Below are 26,651 nucleotides of genomic sequence, written 5' to 3'. Positions count from 1 at the left end.
GTGAAGTACTACAGTTTTTTGTTCATTTGTTTTTAAAATAAGGATCATCCATTTGAGTGTTGTCTCTTTCAATGTGAAGGCTTTACTCTGCTGCTTTTATGCAAAATATTTAAGCATTCTTTTGGGAAGAGTAGCCTTAGGAGCCAATGTAAGAAATTTAGTATCATTTATATACAATGAGGCCTGTCTCCCAGTCTTTCCTAAACCCTCCAAAGGTTTTATTTATTTTTCGAGCTATTTTGTGTGGTTAATTGTGCCGTAGGACACAGTAAAGCAGTGCTGCATATGCTGTAGCCCAACGGATGAATAAAGCTCTTTTGTATCTACATTTCCCCGTTTCTTCTGAAACAGCAACCGCGCCCTTTCTGCTTGAGTCGCCTTCTGCTGGCGGCAAGTCTCTTTGTCACAACGTGCAGCCCGGAGGCTGAAGAGTGCGCTTGGAGCTATTCCTCCTCGCCGGGCGCGGTGGCGCGCGCCTGTAGTCCCAGCTACCCGGGAGGCTGAGGCTGGAGGATCGCTTGAGTCCAGGAGTTCTGGGCTGTAGTGCGCTGTGCCGATCGGGTGTCCGCACTAAGTTCGGCATCAATATGGTGACCTCCCGGGAGCGGGGGACCACCAGGTTGCCTAAGGAGGGGTGAACCGGCCCAGGTCGGAAACGGAGCAGGTCAAAACTCCCGTGCTGATCAGTAGTGGGATCGCGCCTGTGAATAGCCACTGCACTCCAGCCTGGACAATATAGCGAGACCCTGTCTCTTTTGAGTCCTCACCTCAAAGTTAACTTTTCTTCCCACGCATCCCACGTAAAACAACAGAAAGTGGAGTTATTTACACTCTTAGAATACTGTATATATCACTAGATAGTGAATCCCTTTTGGTGGAGAAGTTTATCTGCCTTCTCCCTTTATTATCAGCTGGCCAAGCATTCATGGAGCACCTATTAACAACAAAATTGTGTAGTAAGTACTACGCAGAGCCTCGGGTAAACAAGATCAAGGTTGAATGAGAATTCTACAATACTCCGCATACTGCTCCTTTGGAGAGGAGGAACCATCAAAATGGCAACTCCTTTCTGCGGGTTCGCCTTGAACGTGAGGGTAGTTGTAGGACAAATGAAACAGTTTTGCTTCGTAACATTTCAAAATTCTACACGTCCAAGTACCTGAGTGGAAAAGTTGTCAAAGTTCTACACTGACCACTACAGCCCACTTGGGAAAATCCTCCTTTAACTCTCTGCAAAAATTGTTACGGCCAGCAGGAGTCACTATAGAGGCCGCCTTGAGTAGAGAAACTAGGAGGCACGGTAACCCGATTAGTCCGTAAGCGTTCACAGAAGGAAAGCGGCTCTAAGAAAATAGTTCGGATCTATCTCGAATTGTTTTAGTATAACGAAAACCAAATCGACGACCACGTAACAGCTAACCTTCGGGAATGTGACGTAGTACTTTCGCTTCAAGGAATATTGGATCTTAGGCGTTGCCGTAGCTCTCCGCCAAGTGCGCCTGCGCAGGAGACTAGCAGCGTCGTGTCCGGCAGCGGAGGAAACTGGTGTAGTAGTGACCCTCAGACCTCGCCATGAAGACCCGCTTTAGTACCATTGACCTCCGCGCCGTACTTGCAGAGTTGAATGCCAGGTACAGTACGACAGGTGACCAGGCTCGTGAGAGGCGTGCAGGAGGCAGAGACCGGGGCCCCGTGGTGAAAATAAAACCACCCTGATGTTTTTCCCTATTCCCTTTGAATACTATTCTGTGGACATGGCTAGGCCTGGGTGGGCCAGCGCGTGGCGCCCTTCCCGTGGCCCTCGCACCCTTTGGGGCCCCCAGCGGCCGTGTGCATCTCCCCTGACCTCCTCTGGGTACTTGTCTCCCAAGTCTCGTGTCTGGCTAGCGCGAGGCTTTCGCGTTGTCTGTCTCAATTGTTGCCCCGGTTCAGATGACTGGCCTGACAGGATCTCCCAGGAGACTTCGGCAGCAAACGCTTAGTAAAACAGGAGAGTTGGACGCCAGCCTGGTCATTTGCTCCATAGGTTTTCAGACTGGAGAGCTGGTTTCTTCTACGCACTTCTTCACGCCAAAGAGAGGGAGGATGACCTTTTTAGCTGGAGTTTACTTAACAGAATTGGACGAGACATGAGTTCTCGTCTGGTTTCTGTTATTCATCCTAGTAACTTTGGTCATTGTATTTCCGCGGGGACTCCTTTCTTTTAAAAGGAAATTAATTGGAGTATATATAGCTTATAAAAAATATTGGGTCATTTCAAAGATGCAAGGAAGTGCTTTAGTATTTTCAGGGCTGATCAACAACTTTTGTTCTTAAATAGTTAACACATTTTGGCTCGTTTGCCTAATGACCTCCTAACTCTGCTCCCTGATTGCCTCCATAACCTTAGAACTTTAGCTGGCTCTACTTCCGCCTGTAGTGTAAATTAAATTGTTTGTAGTTTTACATTTCCAACACTTAAATGTTATTACGTTTGCTTTCTCTTTGCAGCTTGCTAGGAATGAGAGTAAACAATGTTTATGATGTGGATAATAAGACGTATCTTATTCGTCTTCAAAAGTAAGAACATTTTATAGGCTTGTTTTATCCTTGGTAATTACTTATGAGATTATTAATATTTTTACCTGCACTTTTAGTTTGTTTCACGATTTAACTTTAGCAAATGCCCTAAAGAAAATATTTGACTTTTTTCTCCTACAGACCAGACTTTAAAGCTACACTTTTACTTGAATCTGGCATACGAATTCACACAACAGAGTTTGAGTGGCCTAAGAATATGATGCCATCTAGTTTTGCTATGAAGGTAAATTTTAAGTTACGCTTGAAGCTTAATTTTAAGGCCCTGAGATTGACCACAGTAACTGAGTTTTTAACTGTCTAGTTTTCCTTGCTATTGTGAATAAAGCAGAGATAGAAATAAAGGGAGTGGTTGTTGGATAATGGGATGAATAAAGTACAGGTAGTCCCCCACTTATGGGGGGGTTCCCTTCCAATGACTCCTTTGAAAGTTGGTTCTGACCTGATGTAAGTCAAATACCTCATTTTTTTTTTTTTTTAGTTTTCGTTATTATTGCCTTTTATCGTCAGTATCTTTATAAATTTGATCTTTGTCTTTGGGGGGATTGGAAACATTAACTTACAGATATATTTTAATATATACATGCATAAAAAATACGTAAATGGTTAAAAAAAGAATGGCCGAAAGTGTGGCAGGTCATAAGCGGGGGAGTCACTGTAGATATTTATTAATTGACTTCTCCCTTCACACCCTATTATGTTCCATATCTTCTTTCTCTTTTGTCACCTTGGACCTTATAGTTTCTTAACTGTAATCCGCTTTTCCCCATCAAAACAATTCTGTGTTCCATCAACATTAATTTTTCTAAAACATCATTAGTTATTTAAAACTTTCATTAGTTATCTCACTTTTCGTGGTTAAACATTTTTTGAATCCATATTCTGTATCCTGGCCATTCTTGACTTTCTATACTCTTGTTAGTTGTTGTTAGGTGCTCGTAGCAACCCTATGAACAACAAAAGGAAACTGCCTGGTCCTGTGCCATCCTTACTGTTGTTATGCTAAACCCATTGTTGCAGCCACTGTGTCAGTCCACCTAGTTGAGGGTCTTCCTCTTTTCCACTGACCCTATGCTTTACCAAGCATGATGTCCTTCTCCAGGGACTGATCCCTCCTGACAGCATGCCCAAAGTATGTAACACGCAGTCTCGCCATCCTTGCTTCTAAAGAGCATTCTGGTTGTACTTCTTCCAAGACAGATTTGTTTGTTCTTTTGGCAGTCCATGGTATATTCAATATTCTTCGCCAACACCACAATTCAAAGGTGTCAGTTCTTCTCCGGTCGTCCTTATTCATTGTCCAGCCCTTCACATGCATATGATGCGATTGAAAATACCGTGGCTTGTCTCAGGCGTATCTTAGTCTTCAAGGTGACATCTTTGCTTTTCAACACTTTGAAGAGGCCTTTTGCAGCAGATTTGCGTAATACAATGCATCTTTTGATTTCCTGACTGCTGCTTCCATGGCTGTTGATTGTAGATCCAAGTAAAATAAAATCCTTGACAACTTCTCAGTCGTTGCTCCATTTATCATGGTGTGGCTTATTGGTCCAGTTGTGAGGATTTTTATTTTCTTTATGTTGAGGTGTAATCCATACTGAAGGCTGTGGTGTTTGGTCTTCATTAGTAAGTGCTTTAAGTCCTCTTTGCTTTCAGTAAGCAAGGTTGTGTCATCTGCGTAACACAGGTTGTTAATGACTCTTCCTCCAATCCTGATGCCCCGTTCTTCTTCATAGGGTCCAGCTTCTCATATTATTTGCTCAGCATACAGATTGAATAGGTATGGTGAAAGGATACAACCCTAACGCACACCTTTCCTGACTTCAAACCACTCAGTATCCCCTTGTTCTTTCCAGACTCTGGACTTTTTTTTCCTCCCACAGTCTTAGCTCCTGCAGCTCTCTTCTGTGAACTGTATAAACCTAAGCTGTCGACTCAGTTTTGATTCATGTTGACCCCCATGTGTTACAGAGTAAAACTGCTCCATAGGGTTTTCTTGGCTGTAATCTTTAAGGAAGCAGTTTATGGCTGAGTAGATTTGAACTGCCAGCCTTTAGGTTAGTAGCCCATCACAAACTACTGGACCGCGCAGGGTCCTGTGAACTGTATACCTCTACCCAATCTGTGCTTTGTTGGAATACTCAAGGATATTAACCTGTTACTAAGTCATTATTTCTTTTTACTTTTCTCTTTGCTTTTGTTTTTACTGTTAAAACTGAGATCTTACACTTGTGAATATGCTGTTTTCTTATTGACATGATCTATATAGACTGAAAGTCCTTGTGGTATAGAGGAGAGATTTCAGAGTAAGGTATCCACAACTTTGCATTATTGTTTTGCCACTAAATACCTTTATAGCCTGGAGCAAGTTTCTTAACCACTTGGAACTTAGTTTCTTTAAATGTAAAATGTGGATAATGCTTCTCTCATAGAGTTATTTTGTGAGGGTTCATTGAAATAGCATGTAAAAGCACTTAAAACACAATGCCTGACACATAATTAACCCATGCTGTCGGGTCGATTTTGGCTTATATTGACCCTACAGGACAGAGTAGATCTGCCCCATAGGGTTTCCAAGACTGTAATCTTAACAGATGTGAACTGCCATGTCTTTCTCACACAGAGCAACTGGTAGATTTGAAATGTTGACTTTTCGGTTAACAGCGAATCGTTTTAACCACTGTGCCACGAGGCTTCTTGACACATAATTAGGGTTCTAAAAAATAAAAACCTGTTGCCATTGAGTTGATTCCAATACATAGTGACCCTATAGGGCAGAGTAGAACTGCCCTATAGGGTTTCCAAGATTGTAAATCTCTACGGAAGCAGATTGACACATCTTTTTCTAGCGAAATGGCTGGTGGGTTCAAACTGCCAGCCTTTCAATTAGCAGCTGAGTGCTTAACTACCGGGCCACATAACAAAAAAATCCCATTGCTGTCTATTCCGACTCACAGCAACCCTGTAGGACAATAGAACTGCCCCATAGGGTTTCCAAGGAGCAGCTGGTAGGTTTGAAACGCTGACCTTTCAGTTAACAGCCAAGCTCTTACCTACTGCGCCACAAGGGCTGCTTAATTAGGGGTCTGCATGTTAATTTCCTTTCCGTCTCCTCATTTACTTTCCTTTGGAAGTCTGTCTGTTATAGACATTGTGTTATTTCATTTGGGGCTATACAGAGAAAAGCCTTAACCCCAGCAATTTAAAATCTGTGGATTCAAGTTAGGTAAGTGTTTCTCGGAGTCCTCGCATGGTACAAATGGTTAAGGCACTCAGCTGCTAAGCAAAAGGTTGGAGGTTAGAGGCCTCGGAAGAAAGACCTGGTGATCTGCTTCTGAAAAATTAACCTCTGAAAACCCCATGGAGCACATTTCTACTCTGAATATACACGGAGTCGCCTTCAGTTGGAATTGACTCCATGGCAACTGACTTTCAAGTGTTTCCCAAGTTACAAGGGCTGTTACACAATTACTAAATTCTTAAAATTTTAATTTACTTAGTAGTAATCTAGAATTGTATTTTGGAGGATTGTCCTTTGTAATAGTAACACTATATGTTTGAAATAGACGTCATTTATCTCTTTGTGAAGTAGATGAATGAGATATATTTCATTTAAATTGTTTAACAAAGTAGAGTATGAAGAACAAATATTTCAGTTTTACACATGAGGTAAGGAGCCAAGAAGATAATATATATGATATTGGGATTGTCTAAACATCACAGGATCAAGCCGCATCAACAGAAGGTCAGACACTAAAAAAAATTCAAATTCCGTGAGTTAGGTGTATGTGTTAATCTAAATGTACTGAAAGAGTCCATTCAATGAAGCAGACATTTCTAGGGCAATGTTAAGCTCTTTATAAGTTACTTAAAACAAAGACTTGGTACTGTTGTCTGCCATAGAGAGGGTCATTTCTGGTATGTGGATAATCACAGTGATTGTTCCTAGTTCTCAGATATGGGGGTTCCAACTATAACTTTGTGGTACTGAGCAGATGGTTGTTTTTGCTAAGCTGCTAATAGGGAAATAAACAGAATGAACTTTATATATGTAGTATATGTCCATCTATTTGACCATAATAAATCTTCCTTTTTTCACTATTCTCTCTGCCCACATTTTGCATGGTGTAGACCTCTGTTCTTTCCAAGAATGCCTTTCATCTTCATTTTAACTTTGTTTTTCTTGAATTAAAATTTGACAGGGGGAGGGGACTGAGGAAGGATGTGATTTTTCTCCTGGGGATTTAAAGTTAGCCTAGTATGTAGATCGTTGTTTATATCCAAATCAACATAGGTTGCTCTTAAATCAGAACTTTTGATACATGGACGGGGAGATTGTTTAGTCTAGGAAGTTTGAAAAATCTTATATACCGCCTGAATATTTAAATTCCTGAAGTGAGAATTTTAGTCAATTCAAGCTTTAAGGTTTAAAGAAGAACCCTTCCCAGTTATGAAAGGATTGGCATCAGTTTTAAGAATGAATGTGTGTGTGTTTTGAAGGTGGTTTTATTTATTTTTTAATTGTGCTTTAAGGGAAAGTTACAGTTCAAGTTAGTTTTTCTTACAGAAATTTATACACGTTGTGAAATGACCCTAGTTGCTCTCCATTTCTTTCCACCATGGATTTCCCGTGTCCATTCAGCCAGCTTCTGTTGCATTCTCCCTTCGTATCTCACCTGTGGACAGGAGCTGCCTGTTTAATCTCCTGTATCCAATTGAGCTTTTTTTATCCAATTGAGCTAAGAAGCACACTCTTTAGAAGTATCATTTTATGTCTTACAGTCCAGTCTAATCTTTGTCTGAAGAGTTGGCTTCGGGAATGGTTTTAGTTTTGGGCTAACAGAGTCCTTGGGGCCATGTCTTCCAGGGTCCCTCCAGTCTCAGTCAGACCATTAAGTCTGGTCTTTTCACGAGAATTGAGTTCTGTACCCACTTTTTTCCTGTTCCATCAGGGACTCTCTGTTGTGTTCCCTGTGAGGGTGGTCATTGGTGTTCGCTGGGCATCATCCAGTTCTGGTCTCAGGTTGATGGAGTCTCTGGTTTATGTGGCCCTTTCTGTCTCTTAGGCTAATAATTTACCTTGTGTCTTTGGTGTTCTTCATTCTTCTTTGCTCCAGGTGGGTTGGGACCAAATGGTGCATCTTCGATGGCCACTCACTAGCTTTTAAGACCCCAGATTCCACTCACCAAAGTGGGATGCAGAAAATTTTCTTAATTGACTTTGTTATGCCAGTTGACCTAAATGTCCTCTGAAACCGTTGTCCCCAGACTCCCGACCCTGCCACTCTGTCCCTTGAAGTGTTTGGTTGTATTCAGGAAACTTCTTAGCTTTTGGTTTAGTCCAGTTGTGCAGACTTCCCCTGTATTGTGTGATTCCTTCCTGTTACTTAAGATAATTGTCTATTATCTAGTTAGTTTTTATTATCTAGTTAGTGAATACCTCATTCCTCTGCCTCCCCACCCTTGTAACCATCAAAGGATGTTTTCTTCTGTGTTTAAACCTTTTCTTTCTTTTAATCTTTTTTTTAACTCTCTAGTTAGTAAATACCCCTCTCCTTTCCTCCCCAACCTCGTACCCATCAAAGAATGTTTTCTTCCGTGTTTAAACCTTTTCTTGAGTTCTTATAATAGTGGTCTCGTACAATATTTGTCCTTTTGCAACTGACTAATTTCATTCAGGATAATACCTTCCATATTCATCCATGTTATGAGGTGTTTCACGGATTCATCATTTTTGTTTATTGTTGCGTAGTATTCCATTATGTGAATATACCATAATTTGTTTATCCATTTGTCTGTTGATGGGCACCTAGGTTTCCATCTTTTTGCTGTTGCAAACAGTGTAAACATGGGTGTGCTGTATCTATTTCTGTGACAGCTCTTATTTCTCTAGGATATATTCCAAGGAGTGGGATTCCTTGATCATATGGTACTTCTATTTCTAGCTTTTTAAGGAAGCACCAAATTGATTTCCAAAGTGGTTGTACCATTTTACATTCCTACCAGCAGTGTATAAGTGTTCCAGTCTCTCCACAACCTCTCTAACATTTATTATTTTGTGTTTTTTGGATTAATATTAGCCTTGTTGGGGTGAGATGGTATTTCCTTGTAGTTTTGATTTGCATTTCTCTAATGGCTAATGATTATGAGCATTTCCTCATGTATGTATATACTGTCTGAATGTCGTCTTTGATGAAGTGCCTGTTCATATCCTTCACCCATTTTTTAATTGGGTTATTTGTCTTTTTTGTTGTGGAGGTTTTGCAGTATCTTGTAGATTTTAGGGAAACTCTGGTGGCATAGTGGTTAAGTGCTATGGCTGCTAACCAAGAGGTCAGCAGTTCAAATCCGCCAGGTGTTCCTTGGAAACTGTATCGGGCAGTTCTACTCTGTCCTAGAGGGTCGCTATGAGTCAGAATCGACTTGACAGCAACAGTGGGTTTGGTTTTTGGTTTGGCAGATTTTAGAGATTAGACCCTGATTGGAATTGTGTTTGTTTTTTAGGAGCTCCCAGTTATTTAGTTTCTGTTCTGGTGTTTCTGCATTGTTAGATATGGTTTGTGTTCTATTTATACCATGTATTAGGGCTCCTAACATTGTCTCTATTCTTTCTTCCATGATCTTTATCGTTTTAGATTTTAATATTTAGGTCTTTGATCCATCTTGATTGAGTTTTTGTGTGTGATGTGAGGTACGGTCATGTTTCATTGTTTTGCAGATGGCTATCCAGTTATGTCAGTACCATTTGTTAAAGAGACTACCTTTTCCCCATTTAACGGACTTTGGGCCTTTGTTAAATATCAGATGCTCATTGGTGGATGAATTTACATCTGGATTCTCAATTCTGTTCCATGGGTCTGTGTATCTATTTTGACTACTGTGATGGTGTAATAGGTTCTAAGATCAGTTAGTGTGAGGCCTCCCACTTTATTCTTCTTCAGTAATGCTTTACTTATCCAGGGCCTCTTCCTTTAAAGGTGGTTGTAGGTTAACTTCTTTTTGAAATTTAAGTCTTGACTTTGAGTCTTGAAGAAAAGAAAGCATTCTTTTTTGTTGGTATTGACTAAGGGGTTTTTCAGATTAAACAGTTAGAAACAATTGTGTGATTCTTTAGGGCTACAGAGTAGTATTGTTTCTGGTCCATGTCATACTTAAATATTTGTACTAACCCATTACCCATTGCCGTCGAGTTGATTCCGAATCATAGCGTCTGTATAGGACAGAGTAGAACTGCCCCATAGAGTTTCCAAGGAGTGCCTGGTGGATTCAAACTGCTGACCTCTTGCTTAGCAGCCGTAGCAGTTAACCAGAGATGGTATATTTAATCTAAAACAATAGATGCTTACTAAGTAATATGTATTTGGGTTTGACCTGCTGTTTTTATTTAAGGTGCTAATAATAACAAGAACCTTATACGTAACGAGAAGAGGAATGGTATTTGATAAAAAGTGGAAGTTATTACATTTAGACATGAAATAAGTTAATGAAAAGCTTGGAGACAGTACCAGAAGAATTCTATTTCACTTATATTAAAGTTTGTGGGAGTAGGTGCTAATTGGAAGTGACTAAGTCAGGGGACTAGTTTATAGAATACCATAAGCTCATGGTCTAGAGTTTGTATTTGAGGTGGTAGATTAGTGGAAGCCACTAATTACTTTTGAACACGAGTGAAGCACACAAAAAGACATTTGGGATACTTATAAGACTAGAGTAGAAACACCAAAATAAATAAATAAATAAATAAATAAAGGTCTCAGTGAGGTCATCAGGGCCAGAACAAGGGAATGAATACTGTTATAAAGCAACAGAGCAAATTTTGCTATAAGTCTGTCATTGTCTACTTAAAAATTGATTTTGAGAGACTATTTCGAGTTAGCTATCAAGTGTCCAAAATAAAGTTTTTTTCCTCTGATTATCATCTGCAGGGTTTCATTTTGTAACTGTATTGTTTACTGCTTTTTAATATTATTCCTGATGGTAATGAAAAGAAGAAACTTACTTTTAAACCGACACCAAATAATTAGGAATTTAATTTTACTGTATAAATGATTTTGTCTTTTGTTTCTTGTTAGTGCCGAAAACATTTGAAGAGTCGGAGATTAGTCAGTGCAAAACAGCTTGGTGTGGATAGAATTGTAGATTTTCAGTTTGGAAGTGATGAAGCCGCCTATCATTTAATCATTGAGCTCTATGACAGGGTAAGTTAAATTTGGGAAGGTGGGGTGAAGAAGAATTCATCAATAAATTGTTAATCATTCATGTAGTAGTTATGTAAACATGGGTGGGAACATTTCTTCGTTGTCAAAGGCTGTTGACACTATAGGAAAATCATCAAGTGCCACTCAGGTAAAACATAATTTTCTAATAATGATCTTCATTTTATCTGGAAGTCAGAATTTAGGTGGACCGTGAGCACATAGAATAGCATTGTGAACGTAGGAGATAAAGATCTGAAAATTGAAGAAATTACCTGATACTCTACATTTCGAGTTTAATGTAGTACAGCCAAAAAGTAGTCAAATAGTTGTGTTATAAATAAAACAGCAGTTGAGATTTAGGGACATCGTCATATTTTCATACTGTCTTGGGTGCTGTCAGTCTCAAGGGGAAGACTACAAATGGCCTTACTGTCCTTGCTTCCTGTCTCTTACCTTTTCCTTTGGTCACCAGATTCTACATGGGAATGTTTCAAGAGCTCCTTTTAGCAAAATGAATACCTTATGAGTCAAATGTTTAAATATAAAAAATGAAACCATAGAAGCACTAGGTGAAAATATGAATGAAGACCGATAAGCTTGGGATGAAAAAGACCCCTAAGCCTAACAGGGAAACCAAATAGACTTTTTCCTCACTTATCAACTCTCCCACTATCTGACATTTCGTGTTTATGATAACAGTAAAGAACTACTACCCAGCAATTTTGTGCATTGACAATGTACCTCTAGCAGTAATGAACACGGAGGTGCAAGGCGAGAGTAACACTAGTGATAGTTACGGTTGTGTGTTGACTTGGCTGGGCCATGATTCTCAGTGATTTGACAGTTAGGTAATGATGTAGTTTGGGTTATGTAATGATGTGATTTGGCAGTTAGGTAATGATGTAGTTATCCCCCATTTTGTGATCCGATGTGGTCATCCTCCATTTTCCCATAATGCTGATTTTGTGTAATGACCTGATCTTTGGAACCTATCCATGTTGATAAGTAAGGAGAGGGTGTATTGATTGACTGCTTAAACAATTTTTAAATTTGTGTGAGGCAGAAAACACCATGAACTAGATTGAAAGATGAAAAACTGGGAAAAAATACTTGTAACCTGCATAATAGGTTAAACGTTGATAGCCCTAATAAGCAATTCTCAAAAAGCACTCAAGTGAAAAAATGGGCAAAGTTTTTAGACAGTTCAAAAAGAATAGATACAAATGGTTTACAAAAACGTGAATACATATTTAAAATCATTTACTGAAAAAATGAAAGATTTTTCTTCTTCCTTTCTTCTCTCTTTCCTTTATCAGTACATAGAAGATTGTCAAGTTTGACAACCAATTTTAGCAAGAATGTAGAAAAATAGGGCAAATTAGAATGTTATTTTTAGAGGACAGTTTAAAAGTAAAATTTTATGTATAACATTTGACCCAGGATTTCTACTTCTAGGAATTTATAAAAAGCAGTTGAGACAAGTGCTAAGGAAGGACTATACCAAGAGTGTTCATCACAGTATTTATGATAGATAAAACTTAGAAAGAACCTGTGTCTTTAAGAGATTGGTTAAATGACTGAGGTATACCCATATACTAGAATACCTTGCAATTTTAAAAAGGATAATGTAGAGCTAAATTTATATGTATTTCATTCTTATGAACTTTTTTACAGTGGGCTTGTAATAGTTTTGAGCTTTTTATTAGCGATATGACACATCGTAAGTACAGCTCAGTGAATTATCACAAAGTGAGTGTATGTGTATTAAGTTATTGATTGCTGTGTTACAAATTATGCTAAGACTTAGTGGCTTAAAACAAAAATTCATTATCTTACAGTTTCTTTGGGTTAGGGTTCTGGGCATAACTTAGCTGGATATCTTTGGTTCAGTTCTGTCATGAAGTTGTGGTTAAACTACTGGTTGTGGCTGTGGTTTCATCTGACGTTCAAATGGGGGAATCCACTTCCAAGTTCATCCACAGAGTTGTTGGCAGGCCTTCGTTTTCAGCACAGGGGCCTCTCCACAGGAATGACTCACAACATGGCAGCTGGCTTTTTACAACTATGGGGGGGTAGACTTTAACTTCTAGAAAACCAGTAGTAATAAAAATGATTCTTACTTGATAGTAATGCAGATGACTTTCATCTGTCCAGAGAAAAAGGTATCTCCAAAGGTTACAGTTTTATTATCCTGTGGCACACTAACCAGTTTTTATCTAAATTAGCAATCACGCACAATCATTCTTCTCACAGCCACTGTACCACAGGTACTGCAGATAATGCATGCCTTCTTTGTTTGCTAATCACGCCCTCCACCCTATGAGGTATTTTCCAACGAGTGCTGTGCTGTTTTTTTGTATAGCAACATGTAAAAAAATTTGGCATAGTAGCGCTTACGAAAATACCTCGCGGGGGAGGGCGTGGTTGGCAAACAAATGTAGAGGGCGTGCATTATTTGAGTAAAAATACAGGACTGTACTCCCTATATTTCTCTTAGGACCAGCTGGTTCCATCATTAATTAAGTAAATTTTTGACAACTACAAATGCATGTTGTCTTCTGACAGTGATTGTTTTTATTGAAATCAGTGTTGGTCATTTTGTTGCTCATTTGAAGATAATTTGGCTGTTTTATCTGGATATTTTTAAGATTTTCTCTGTCTTTGGTTTTTAGTAGTCTTGCAATGATTTGCCTAGGTGAGGTTTCTCTTAATAAGCACAGTGTTTATAGCTCATACAAGTGTAACAGTAAGCTCAGCTTGTGGTCATTAAGGTGTTACTATACTTCTATTAATGACTTCTGCAGAACCACCAGATAATGAGTTTAAAATTGCCCTAGATTCCTTCTTTATGTTTCAAATGCTGGGTTTTACAGTTTGTTTATCTCATTTCACAGTAGGAAGATAACAACTTAGACTGGGCAGATGGAAAGTGTGCTGTTTCGATGTGACTCAGGTGTTCTTTTTGTTTTGCGACTTCATTTTTGTAGACAGTAATTAGGTTTTTAAATGACTACATTTTCTTTCTTAATTTTTAAGAAGTTTCAAGAGTGATTTGGAAAAGGATTGTTATGTTTTATTCCATTGCAGGGGAACATTGTTCTTACAGATTACGAGTACCTGATTTTAAATATCCTAAGGTTTCGAACTGATGAGGCAGATGATGTTAAGTTTGCTGTTCGAGAACGCTACCCAATTGATCATGCTAGAGCTGCCGAACCTTTGCTCACCTTAGAAAGGTAACACGTTTTATTTATAAACTGATTTTATATCTTTTAAAAGGAAAAACAAGTCATATGTAAGAATAGCAAGGAACTGTCAAGTAAGAAAATAATTTGTTTACTTGGATAAAATAATTTGTTTACTTGGATAAAATAACTAAATTCAGACTACTTGAACTATATAAATGTATATGGAAAAATTAAACCTTATTTGTGAGTAGCAAATGTATGCCTTTTTTAACCGAATTTGGGTTTAGATGTTAATTATGATTTCTTGGTAAAGTGAGGGGAGTTATTAGCTATTCTGTGAGGAGACAGATGGATATTTGGGGCAGAGTGCAGGGGAGATAGAAATTCTTGTTTAGCCAAGAAAAGGGAGTGGGATTGGATAAGATGATGATTGTAGCAGTAGTCTTCTGGTTGGGAGACTTCATTGACTAATAGTATACAGCAAAGTGGTTCTCAAAGTTTACCTCTCAGTCACCTGGAGGGCATGTTAAAACGGATCTCTGGGCCCTATTTCAGCGTTTCTGATTCAGTAGATCTGGAGCAGGGCCCAAGAATTTGCATTTCTAACAAGTCCCCCAGAGATGTTAATGCTTCTGCTCTGAGGACCACACTTGGAGAACCGCTGGAGTATAGCATCGTTAAGAGTTCTCATTGAATACTTAATTAGGCAAATCCATTTCAACTGGTAAGATACAACAGCAGGATCCATAGACAATATTTAACTTTTATGTAAAATGTCTCTTTCATGACATTTATGTATGAGCAAATTGAAGATAAGCAAAATGACACAGTTGAACAAGTATTGATTTCTTTTAGAAAAACTTGACTCAAGTTCCAGTTCTACTGTTCAGGAACCTATTAACCTAGATAAGTTACTTAATTATGTGACCCATTTTCCCACCTGCAAAAGGAACCAATTCCTATTATATTTCAGAGTGTTGTTGTGAAGATCATGTGAATTGATACATTTGAAAATATTATGGATATAAACATTGTTATAAGGTTTATTAAATATAAGATAGAAAGAAGTGTATCAATTTTGTTTCACAGACTGACTGAAATAATAGCCAGTGCACCTAAGGGCGAACTACTGAAGAGAGTTCTTAATCCCTTACTTCGTGAGTAATTCTACATACAGCAATGAAGTGTTGCAAGATACTGTGGTTTTCAGGAGTATATTTAAATCTTTTTATGTTTCTGGTAGAAAATATAGGCAATTTGATAAATGTAGAAAGGAGTTTAAAATGACATTTTGAGTAATAAGAATATTTATTTTCAATGAAGTAGTTTATTATACCACATAAAGTTTGAAATTTTTTTAAAAAATTTTTATTGTGCTTTAAGTGAAAGTTTACAAACCAAGTCAGTCTCTCATACAAAACTTATATACACCTTGCTATATACTCCTAGTTGTCTCCCCCTAATGGGACAGCACACTCCTTCCCTCCACTCTCTATTTTGTGTCCATTTGGCCAGCATCTGACCCCCTCTGCCCTCTCATCTCTTCTCCAAACAGGAGCTGCTCACATAGTCTCATGTGTCTGCTTGACCCAAGAAGCTCAGTCTTCACCACTATTATTTTTTATCCCATTGTCCAGTCCAATCCTTGTCTGAAGAGTTGGCTTTGGGAATGGAACCTATCTTGGGCTAACAGAAGGTCTAGGGACCATGACCTCTGGGGTCCTTCTAGTCTCAGTCAGGCCATTAAGTCTGGTCTTTTTGCAGGAATTTGTGGTCTGCCTCCCACTGCTCTCCTGCTCCCTCAGGGGTTCTCTGTTGTGTTCCCTGTCAGGGTAGACATTGGTTGTAGCCGGTCACCATCTAGATCTTCCGGTCTCAGTCTGATGTAGGCTATGGTTTATGTGGCCCTTTCTGTCTCTTGGGCTCATAATTACCTTGTGTCTTTGGTGTTCTTCATTCACCTTTGCTTCAGGTGGGTTGAGACCAATTGATGCATCTTAGCTGGCTGCTTGCTAGCGTTTAAGACCTCAGATGCCACTCTCCAAAGTGGAATGTAGAATGTTAATAGATTTTATTATGCTGGTTGACTTAGATGTCCCCTGAAACCATGGTCCCCAAACCCCCGCCCCTGCTATGCTGGCCTTTGAAGTGTTCAGTTTATTCAAGAAACTTCTTTGCCTTTGGTTAATTCCTGTTGTGCTGACCTCTCCTGTATTGTGTGTTGTCTTCCCCTTCACCTAAAATAGTTCTTATCTACTGTCTAATTAGTGAAAACCCCTCTGCCTCCCTTCCTCCCTGCTCTCGTAACCATCAGAGAATATTTTCTTTTCTGTTTAAACTGTTTTTCAAGTTCTTATAATAGTGGTCTTATACAATATTTGTCCTTTTGCAACTGACTAATTTCATTTAGCATAATGCCTTCCGGATTCCTCCACGTTATGAAAAGTTTCACAGATTCATCATTGTTCTTTATCGATGTGTAGTATTCCATTGTGTGAATAAACCATAATTTATTTATCCATTCATCCGTTGATGGGCACCTTGGTTGCTTCCATGTTTTTGGTATTATAAACAGTGCTGCAGTGAACATGGGTGTGCGTGTATCTGTTCATGTAAAGGCTCTTACTTCTCTAGGATATATTCCAAGGAGTGGGATTGCTGGATTGTATGGTAGTTCTATTTGTAGTTTTTTGAGGAAGCGCCAAATCAATTTCCAAAGTGGTTATACCATTGAAGTTTTTTTTTTTTTAATTAGATTTTGTTTAAAAACAGTAGTATTGGGCAAGCTAATAGTGTGTTATCTAGCACTTTAGTGCTAGCTGTAGTAGTCTAAGAAATCACTATTTCTGGTATTTTCAATGTAAATCTTTGGTTTAATAACCACTTAGCTTGGCCTTTTTATTCATGGATCTCAGAGCATCCCAGTGTCTGCCAGTCCCCTTTGATACCCTGAGTAAAGATAATAATAATCTATTATACTTGAAATCATCCCATATCCTATAATAGGGGACATGGAAGAGACATTTGGGAGGCATATACCTTTGCTTACTGGGCATAGGGAATTACTTTTTCTGTCATGTGAAATTAGAATGCACAGAAAGTTATCTTAGGACTTTTCAACTGCTAATATTGTTTGTGTAAAATTTGTCAATTTCAATTAAGGCAAAATTTCACCCTGGCAAATTTCTGTAATTTTTGAAATCAAGTAGTATAAGTCTTCCAACCTTGCTCTTTTTCAAGGTTGTTTTGGCTGTTTGAGATCCTTTTGCATTTCCTTATCAGTTTTAGGATCAGCTTGTTACTTTTATAAAAAAGCCTGCTGGGATTTTCTTAGGGATTATATGGAATATATAGATCAGTTTGGGGAAAATTGCCATCATAACAATATTGAATCTTAAATTCCATGCAGAGGGAATGTCCTGCCATTTGTTTAGATCTTTAATTTCTCTCAGCAGTGTTTTGTAGTTTTCGGTGTATAAATCTTTTCTTTTGATCAATTTATTCCTAAATATTTGATTATTGATGCTATTTGAATGGAATTGTTTTCTTAAATTCCAGTTTTGGACAGAAGTAATATTGATTTTATATCCTGCAAACTTGCCAAAAGTAGTTCTGTGAATTCCTTGGAATTTTCTAACATATAGGCTCATATCATCTGTGACTAGAGATGCTTTGCTTCTTCCTTTTGAATCTGGATGCTTTTAATTTTTTCTTTTCTTTTCTTTTTGCACTAGCTAGTGCTCTAGTACAATGTTGAATAGCAATGGCAAGAGTGGACATTCTTGCCTTATTCCTGATCTTACGGGAAAATTATTCAGTCTTTCACTATTAAATGTGATGTTAACTGTAGGTTTTTTGTAGGCACTTTTATTAGTTTGAGGAAGTTCTCTTTTATCCGTAGTTTGTTGAGAGCTGAATTCTGTCAGATGCTTTTTCTGCATCAGTTGAGGTGATCGTGTTGTTTTTGTTCTTTATTCTATTAATAAGGTGAATTATTTTGATTTTTGGATGTTAAACCAACCTTGCATTCCTGGGATGAATCCCCCTTGGTCATGGTTTATAATCCTTTCATCTGTGGCTCAATTCCATTAAACTCCTATCTCTAACATTTGCACTGACTTCAAGTTCATTAAAGTCTCAGATTTCTATGACTACTTGAATTATTATTTCTAATGACATTTCAAAATAGTATAATCTCATAGTTATTTTCACTAGCTATTAAAAAAAAGAAAAAAAATTTTTTTTTATTGATATTAAGTAGGTCATTTATATTAAGGTGTAAATTTGTACCACATTTTAATTTAAGTTTTATGGGAAAATATTAAACATAATATTCTCTGCTTTTATAGCCTATGGACCAGCTCTTATTGAACACTGTCTTATGGAAAACGGATTCTCCGGCAATGTCAAAGTGGGTGAAAAATTTGAAAGTAAAGGTATGTCTGCATGGTACAAGTTTTGTCTATTTCCATCATTTTTTTTCTTTTTTTTAATTGTATTTTAGATAAAGGTTTACAGAGCAAACTAGCTTCTCGTTAAACAGTATACATATTGTTTTGTGACATTGGTTGCCTACCCCAGGACATGTCAACACTGTCCCCTTCTCAACCTTAGATTCCCCATTACCAGCTTTCCTGACCCCTTTTGCCTTCTTGTCCTTGTCCCTGGGCTGGTGTGACCATTTAGTCTTACTTTGTTTTATGGGCGTGTCTAATCTTTGGCTGCAGGGTGAACCTTAGGAGTAGCTTCATTACTGAGCCAAAATGTTGCCTGGGGGCTGTACTCTTGTGGTTTCTCCAGCCTCTGTCAGAGCAGTAAGTCTGGTCCTTTTGCGTGTGTGAGAGTTAGAATTTTGTTCTACATTTTTCTCCAGCCCTGTCTAGGACCTTCTATTGTGATCCCTGTCAGAGCAGTTGGTGGTGGTAGCTGGGCACCATCTAGTTGTGCTGGACTCAGTCTGGTGGAAGCTTGTGGTACTTGTGGTCCATTAGTCTTTGAACTAATCTTTCCCTTAGTCTTTAGTTTTCTTCATTCTCCCTTCCTTCAGATAGGGTGAGACCAGTGAAGTATGTTAGATGGATGCTCACAAGCTTTCAAGACCCTAGATGCTACTCACCAAAGTAGAATGTAGAAAATTTTCTTTATAAACTGTTTGCTAATTATGCTAGCTGTTCCCTGAGACCATAGTCCCCATAGCCCTCAGCCCAGTAATTTCGTCTTTTAAAAAGTATGGCACTTATTTCTGGAAAAGTAATGAGGAAGTAGTTGGTTCTAGACTTAAAAAAATTTGACCTATGAATGTTCTTTACATAATTAAAAGCTAATGTTTCAGTTTCTAAAGTATACTAACTCAGTGCACTCCTGATCAAAATGCCGACAGATAGCTGTTGTTTTTGCTGTTGCCGTTTTTAATAAAATTAATCTGATACTCATCTGGAACAAAAGCATGTGAAAATTTTCAAGAAAACTTTGAAAAATAATAGTAATGACAGGGAAGGAATAACTCTTGAAAATAAAAATGTACTATGAAGCTACACTAATTAAAATAGTAATTTATTGGAGAAGGAATAGAATGAAGAATCTAGGAACAAGCCCGAAGATGGCACTGGGTGTATCTGTATATATACGTATATATATATATATATGAATTTAGATTAGGAACAAGGCACCTTTCAGATCATGGGGAGAAAGATGGATTATTCAGTAAGCGCTGTTGGGACAACAGGCTAGCCAAAACATAGCCTTATTTATATATACTGATTATCAACATGAAATAGCTATATGTGATTAACACTTTATTTCACAAACACTTCTGATTTTCTGCATAGTTGGTTAACAATGCCTAATTGACTCTTGATTGCTACTCCTGCTTTCTTTTTTTATTTCTCTGTTAGATATTGAAAAAGTACTTGTTTGTCTGCAAAAGGCAGAAGACTATATGAAAACAATGTTGAACTTCAGTGGAAAGGTAACACTACGTAACAATAAAACCATTGTGGTTTTACTTATTTAGACCTTCAGAATTTAAACATTCAATAAAGGGTTAATATATGTAAATTTTATTGTCATAGTTTTGAAGATTGACACCTATACTGTGCTTATTATAATAGTGTTTAAAAATTTCTGTTGATTTGTAATTTTTTTTAATTACCTTTTTTTTTTTTTTATAGAAAATAATATATTAATATTGCCACCACAGAAAAGTTGAAGAATTTAAAAGTATTTCTTCTTAGGTTCATTTTAAATAGAGAAACCCACTGCCATCAAGTCAATTCTGACTCATAGAGACCCTATAGAGAAGCACATTTTAATTTGCTAGCACTTTTCAAAGCTTTAGTGATTTATATCCCTCCAGTCGATAAACACCCTCTGAATTACCTCATACCTTATTTGTGTTTTTCTTCCTTGTTTCAAGATATAACTTTACTTAAAATTTGAGGGGGGAAAGTTCTCATTAATTGTAGTTAAATTCAGTACAAATATACCTGCCGAGTTGTATAAATGAATTAAAATTTCCTACCAACAAATGAACCTAAGACTTACTTTTTGTTGATTTACTTAAAGTACAAATGCTTTTGGCTTTTTTTTTTTCTTTTTTAATTACAGATCATAAAAATGGAAAGAGAAAAAGCAAAAAGTCTATATTCCTGTCATTTTATAAGATGACTAGTTTTCATTTACTTTATTCCCTTCTTGTTTTTTGTTTATGAATTTTGTGAATAGCCAGTATTTTCTAACATTACTCATCAAGTCTAAAAAAAAATCATTATGGAAAGGGATGCAATCCATAGATGCAACTGATTATTTGTAGAATAATTTCATAAATTAAACTAATGAAATTAATATCAGTAGTGGGAAGTAAATCTTTGTTAATTATAGATAAAAATTTTAATGTTGGATTTTTATAGGGCTATATCATTCAGAAAAGAGAAGTAAAACCAAGCCTGGAGATCGATAAACCAACTGAAGACATACTCACGTAAGCATGCAGGCATGGGTCAATTTGCTTTGGGTATTTATTAATGTTATGGAATGTGATATACTAAATATGTTTTACAGGTACGAGGAATTTCATCCTTTCTTATTTTCTCAACATTTACAATGTCCATATATAGAGTTTGAATCATTTGACAAGGTGAGTTTTCCCATTCTCTTCTTTGACCAGTTCATTAGCATGATATAACTTTTTGAATTTAATATAAATTTGCTTCAGTTAAGAAATTGAAAATATTCTTGCTTTACAGTGACTATGAATTTGGAAGTTAAAGGTCAGTGAAGGTATCACAGATAAAGCTGTTAGAAACTTATTTGTTGCCACTTTGTTTCAAGATGAAGAACCAAAGATTTGAACTTGTTGATTTTTTTTTTTTATTCTTGTTACCGTTTAGCTATATAATACATTTACTAGATCTGTTCAAGTTCTTTGAATAGCATTATGAAACAAAAGAGAATATGCAAGTTAGAGACTTTGTTTTTTTCAGCAAGTTATTGTTTCTGTTTTTTTAATAAGGCCGTGGATGAATTTTATTCCAAGATAGAAGGTCAGAAAATAGACTTAAAAGCTTTACAACAGGTATTGTATTATTAAAACCATTTGCATTAAACCAGCTATCCATGGTGTGTCTGATAGGTGGATAATGCTTTCATGTAGGAATTTGCAACCTTTTAGAAGTGACATGGGAACTCTTTGATGTCTTTGGATAAGGGTCCAGGAAAGTTCTCATTGTTTAGAAGTATTTCCTTATATGGTCTATCAGTATATCAGGTATTTTCTGATAAGGGGAATATAGTGGGAAGGTGAGGTCTGTTACTTATTTATACCCTAGTATCACTTATTTTCCATAAAACAACTCAAAACACTGCAAACATGGCTGCTAAGAGATTACTACTCTGGGGAGATTTTAAATAGGCCAGAAGAGGGAGATAAAGTTTTTTTTTTTCCCCTTTCTGTACAAACAGGTGTATTTGTTTATTATTAAATAGAGTTAAACTGTGTGTTTTTAAGCTTTTTAAACTGGACTTTTAAATTAAGCCTCTTACATGCTTAAGCCACTCTTAAATATTAAACCACAAGAAGGGTTTAACATGCAGTGTTTTTCAAGCACATTTGGCTATATTTTTGGAAGATTTTTTTGGAAGTTGGCAACAAGCATTCTTGGTTTAAATGGGAGTTGATTTTTCAAAAATCTTAGTAAAGTTTTAAAAATCTGTTAAAAAATTTGCAATTATGTGACTTTTCCCCTCCTGCTATTCATTTTAATAAACTAATCAATACTTTCATGTTATTAACTTAGGAAAAAGAGTATTCTGTAAAACACTACAAATAATGCTGAGAAAATAAAAAGCAGCAATAAAATAAGACACTGTTTTGGTTAATTCATGCATTCCAAGAATGCATTCCCCCCAAACTTTACATTCACGCTGTGAGGAAATTTCTTGAATTCCTCCTGTTTGAGTCATGGAAGAGCTTTAGGAATGCATGTCTTATATACAAAAAATACACAATATAACCTATAATCAAAATACTTCCTACATAGGCAGTGGTAGGTAAGTGGGTAGGAGGTAATTTTGGAGCATGCAGCACTTTGGGGTATGATAGGCCTGGGAGAGTGGAATATGGGGAACTTCAGCTAGCTAGAGAACAACATTGAGGGTGCCGGAAGTAGGAGAAAGAAGGTGCCAGGATGTAAGAAGCCTAATTTTTTAATAATCTCTTTTGTCAATACAAGGAAAAACAAGCATTGAAAAAATTAGATAATGTCCGAAAGGATCATGAAAACAGATTAGAAGCTCTTCAGCAAGCTCAGGTATTGTGTTTAGATTTTTCAGATACTTTTTCAAAAAATGGCAAGTTAAGTGGCATTATAGTAAATGTGTTTTGTTTATTTCTTAAGGAAATAGATAAACTTAAAGGAGAACTCATAGAAATGAACCTACAAATAGTTGACAGAGCCATTCAGGTAGTTCGAAGTGCTTTAGCCAACCAGATAGACTGGACAGAAATTGGGTCAATTGTTAAAGAAGCCCAGGCTCAAGGAGATCCTGTTGCAAATGCAATCAAAGAATTAAAGCTGCAAACAAATCATGTTACAATGCTGCTAAGGTAAGTCTGACTCTTGCTTGTCTTCATTTTGCTACTTAGTAGATCACTGTACTCATTTAAAATATCTTTTCTTTCCTATATTTAGAAAGTTATCCTTGAAGATAAAGAAAAAATTAATTTACATTAAAATAAGCAAACTATTGAAGTACTATAAACCATTTATACTTACACTGAGGAAAAAATTGAAATTGAAAGTGATGTCATTTACTTCAGTGAAATACTATTGAATATTTTTAATAGAAATCCATACTTATTATCAGAGGAGGAAGATGATGATGTTGATGGTGACATCAGTATTGAGAAAAATGAAACTGAACCACTAAAAGGAAAAAAGAAAAAGCAAAAGAATAAACAGTTGCAGAAGCCTCAGAAAAATAAGCCCTTACCTGTTGATGTTGATCTAAGCTTGTCTGCATATGCCAATGCCAAAAAGTAAGTCATTTAAGTACAAATTTTAGGTAAAATGTTATCTATAATAAATCAGATAATAAGAATGTTAAGAAAAATCTGTATTTTGCCTGTACATACTCCCTCTCTTCCTCTGAGTTAAAGTACTTATTAATATAGCTTTGTACGTTACCTGTTTTCATATAGAACAAATAAAACATGTTGTGATTTAAGCATATGTATAATTAGAAATAACAGAAAAATTAAAGAATAAAGATACTAAGTTTAAGAGAAATATGTTTTTCAAGGTATTATGATCACAAGAGATATGCTGCTAAGAAAACACAGAAGACTGTTGAAGCTGCTGAGAAGGTACTTATGTTTCTTAGAATGAAAATTGTTTTTCCCTCGTTTAATTTAGTGGCTTAAATTATTTCTTTAGTTTAAATGCGATTTTCTAATTCAGAAATCCTTTCACACTTAGATTTGTGTAACATGTGTATTTCCAATATTCTTTCCCAAACTTCTTCATTTCAGTAAATAGCACCTTTATTTTTTTTTTTTTGCTCAGGCTGAGAACGTTATTCTATACTCTTCTCTCAGAAACGATATCCAATCCATCAGCAAATTCTTTTGGCTCTTGCTTTAAAATATATTCAGAATCTGGCTACTTATTATTACCTGTGTTTCAGGTCTCCATCATCCCTGTGTTCACAGGGACTGTAACAATACCCCTTAGTGAGTCTCTGCCCTTACAACCTTTTCTCACTACAGTTTGTACTCCACACAGCAGCCATAGTGATCCTTTTAAATCAGAAGTGAAGTCATTTCACTCCTCTCCTCAAAATCTTCCAGTTTTCCGTCTTGCTTAATAAAATTCAAAGCCATTCCCTGACTTACAAGGTCTTAAATGATCTGCTCCCCTCTGGCCTCATCATCTGCACTCCTGTGGTATGCTTCTTTCTGGCTATACTGGAGTGCATAAGTTCCTAAAACAGTGAAGTGTGCTGCCCTCTTGCTGCTCTTTCTACTTGGGATGCTCTTCCTGCGGAAATTTTCATAGTTGGTCCCTCCCATCATTCACATACCTATTCAAGTGAGACCTTATCAGGGAAGCCTTTCTTACTCTTTTTTTTCTACTTTTTTTATTTTTAATTATACCTTAGATGAAGGTTTACAGAACAAACTAGCTTCTCATTAAACAGTTAACACACATACTGTTTAATGGCATTGGTTAACAATCCCACAAAATGTCAACACTCTCCCTTTTCAAACTTGGGTTCTCTATTGCCAGCTTTCCTATACCCTCCTGCCTTCTAGTCATTGCCCCTGGGCTGGTGTTCCCTTTAGTCTTGTTTTGTTTTATGGGCCTGTCTAATCTTTGGCTGAAGGGTGAACCTCAGGAGTGACTTCAATAAAAGGGTGCCACCAGGGTTTACTATTTAACCATAAAAAAAAACAAGTATAAATTCAGTTTCCTTATTATATACTGTCAGGAAACCGCGGTGGCATAGTGGTTAAGAGCTACGGCTGCTAACCAAAAGGTCAGCAGTTCAAATCCACCAGGCGCTCCTTGGAAACTGGGGCAGTTCTACTCATTCCTATAGGGTTGCTATTAGTTGGAATCGACTCGATGGCAGTGGGTATTATTACACTGTCATAGTATCCACAGAAGCACTTACCGTACATTTATCTGAATGATTATGTGTTTAATATTTCTCTTATAGACTGTAACCTCATTGGGGGGTGGGGACTTTGTTGTATTTGCTGTTGTATCCCCAGCATCTACCCCAGAGCCTGGTACATAGTAGGCACTCAGTAAATAGCTGGTAAATGAGTGAGGCTCTTATTAATTTGTATGTCTTCAGTAGATATTTGGGTATAATAAATCTTTGGCTTAAATTATTTTAAAATTTAAGGCAAAAATTACTTCTACATTAGTTTTGTACATATGTGGTGGTGGGTCCAGGGTGTAGATAGTGCCAGTTTGTAATGTTTTAAAAACTTTACTGCCCTATCATGTACTCTGATGTTATTTAAATAAATTCTCAACCAAAAAAATATTTTTAAAACTCTCTTTTTAAAAATAGGCATTCAAATCAGCAGAAAAGAAAACAAAGCAAACCCTAAAAGAAGTCCAAACGGTTACCTCTATTCAGAAAGCAAGAAAAGTTTATTGGTAAGTGTTGTCCTTTTTATTTTTGGCTTTAAAGAACAGAAATTTATTGTCTCACAGTTTTAGATGTTAGAAGTCCAAATCAGGACATTGGTTCTAGGGGCGGGTCCTTTCTTGTTGTTAGACTTCCCTGTTCCTTGGTTCTTTGGCATTCCTTTGCTTATAGATGGATCTTCATACGGTCTCTTTCCTTTGTGTGTTATGGTCAGTATTCTTTTCTTTTTATAAAACACTACTCAGAAGAGATTAGGTTTAGGACCCACAGTACTCTGATAATGTCTTCATTAACAAAAGAAAGCTATTTCCAAACAGGGTCATATTTACAGGTACAAGGGTTAGGCTGTAATATAACATTTGGGGGGATACAATTCAATCCATTGCACACCCTCACAGACATCAGTACTGGCAGTCTGGTACTCATCTTTGGTCATTCTTTTGGCATCTGGTTTTCAGCTCTGTTGGGCTCTTCCTCTAAGCATCACAGTTTCTTCTTTTTTCAAATATTTATACACAAATTGGTTTATGACTTTGGTTGCAATCCTTGCAATGTGTCAGCACTCGCCCACTTTCCTTTTCCATTTGTCCAGTTTTCCTGTCCCTTCCTGCATTCTCATCTTTGCTTTTGGGCAAGCATTGCCCATTTGGTCACCTATACTTGATTGAACTAAGAAGCATGTTCCTCATGTGTGTTATTTGTTTTATAGGGCTGTCTAATCTTTGGTTGATAGGTGGACTTTGGGAGTGGCTTCAGTTCTGAGTTAGCAGGGTATGTGGGGACCTCCAGTCTCAGACCAGTAAGCCTGGTCTTATATTTTTGTGAATTTGAATTTTGTTCTACGTTTTTCTCCTGCTCTGTCTGGGGGACCCTGTTTGTGATCCCTGTCAGAGTGGTTGGTGACGGTAGCTGGACGCCATCTAATTCTTTTGGGCTCAAGCTGGTGGATGCTGTGGTTCATGTGATCCATTAGTCCTTTGGACTAATATTCTCCTTGTGTCTTTGGTTTTCTTCATTCTCCTTTGCT

The 26,651-nt window shown here is 37.1% G+C and overlaps 2 protein-coding genes across 4 annotated transcripts in view; one reads left to right on the top strand and one right to left on the bottom strand.

Moving 5' to 3' along the window:
• Positions 1-470: 470 nt before the first annotated feature.
• Positions 471-26,651, bottom strand: part of KLHDC2 (kelch domain containing 2) — a 76,385-nt gene continuing 50,204 nt past the window's right edge. Inside the window, exon 14 of one of the 2 annotated variants that reach the window (XM_064292435.1) lies at positions 471-26,651. The gene's annotated coding sequence lies outside the window, so the exon portion shown is untranslated. The other variant, XM_064292432.1, reaches the window with a different exon arrangement.
• NEMF (nuclear export mediator factor) overlaps positions 1,116-26,651 on the top strand; it is a 59,495-nt gene continuing 33,959 nt past the window's right edge. The window contains exons 1-16 of one of the 2 annotated variants that reach the window (XM_064292426.1): positions 1,116-1,631; positions 2,491-2,559; positions 2,701-2,803; positions 10,650-10,775; positions 13,863-14,011; positions 15,053-15,120; positions 18,313-18,399; positions 19,858-19,931; positions 20,872-20,942; positions 21,023-21,098; positions 21,474-21,536; positions 22,693-22,770; positions 22,858-23,066; positions 23,307-23,498; positions 23,762-23,825; positions 25,544-25,632. In XM_064292426.1, coding sequence (XP_064148496.1) covers positions 1,573-1,631; positions 2,491-2,559; positions 2,701-2,803; positions 10,650-10,775; positions 13,863-14,011; positions 15,053-15,120; positions 18,313-18,399; positions 19,858-19,931; positions 20,872-20,942; positions 21,023-21,098; positions 21,474-21,536; positions 22,693-22,770; positions 22,858-23,066; positions 23,307-23,498; positions 23,762-23,825; positions 25,544-25,632 — 1,577 coding nt within the window. In that variant the 5' untranslated portion in view covers positions 1,116-1,572. The remainder of the gene's footprint in view (positions 1,632-2,490; positions 2,560-2,700; positions 2,804-10,649; positions 10,776-13,862; positions 14,012-15,052; positions 15,121-18,312; positions 18,400-19,857; positions 19,932-20,871; positions 20,943-21,022; positions 21,099-21,473; positions 21,537-22,692; positions 22,771-22,857; positions 23,067-23,306; positions 23,499-23,761; positions 23,826-25,543; positions 25,633-26,651) is intronic. The other variant, XM_064292425.1, reaches the window with a different exon arrangement.

Source organism: Loxodonta africana, chromosome 10 (genome assembly GCF_030014295.1).
Source record: "Loxodonta africana isolate mLoxAfr1 chromosome 10, mLoxAfr1.hap2, whole genome shotgun sequence".
Classification (NCBI taxonomy): Eukaryota; Metazoa; Chordata; class Mammalia; order Proboscidea; family Elephantidae; genus Loxodonta; species Loxodonta africana.
Note: the sequence above shows the minus strand (reverse complement) of the source record. Positions and strands in the feature narration are given on the sequence as shown.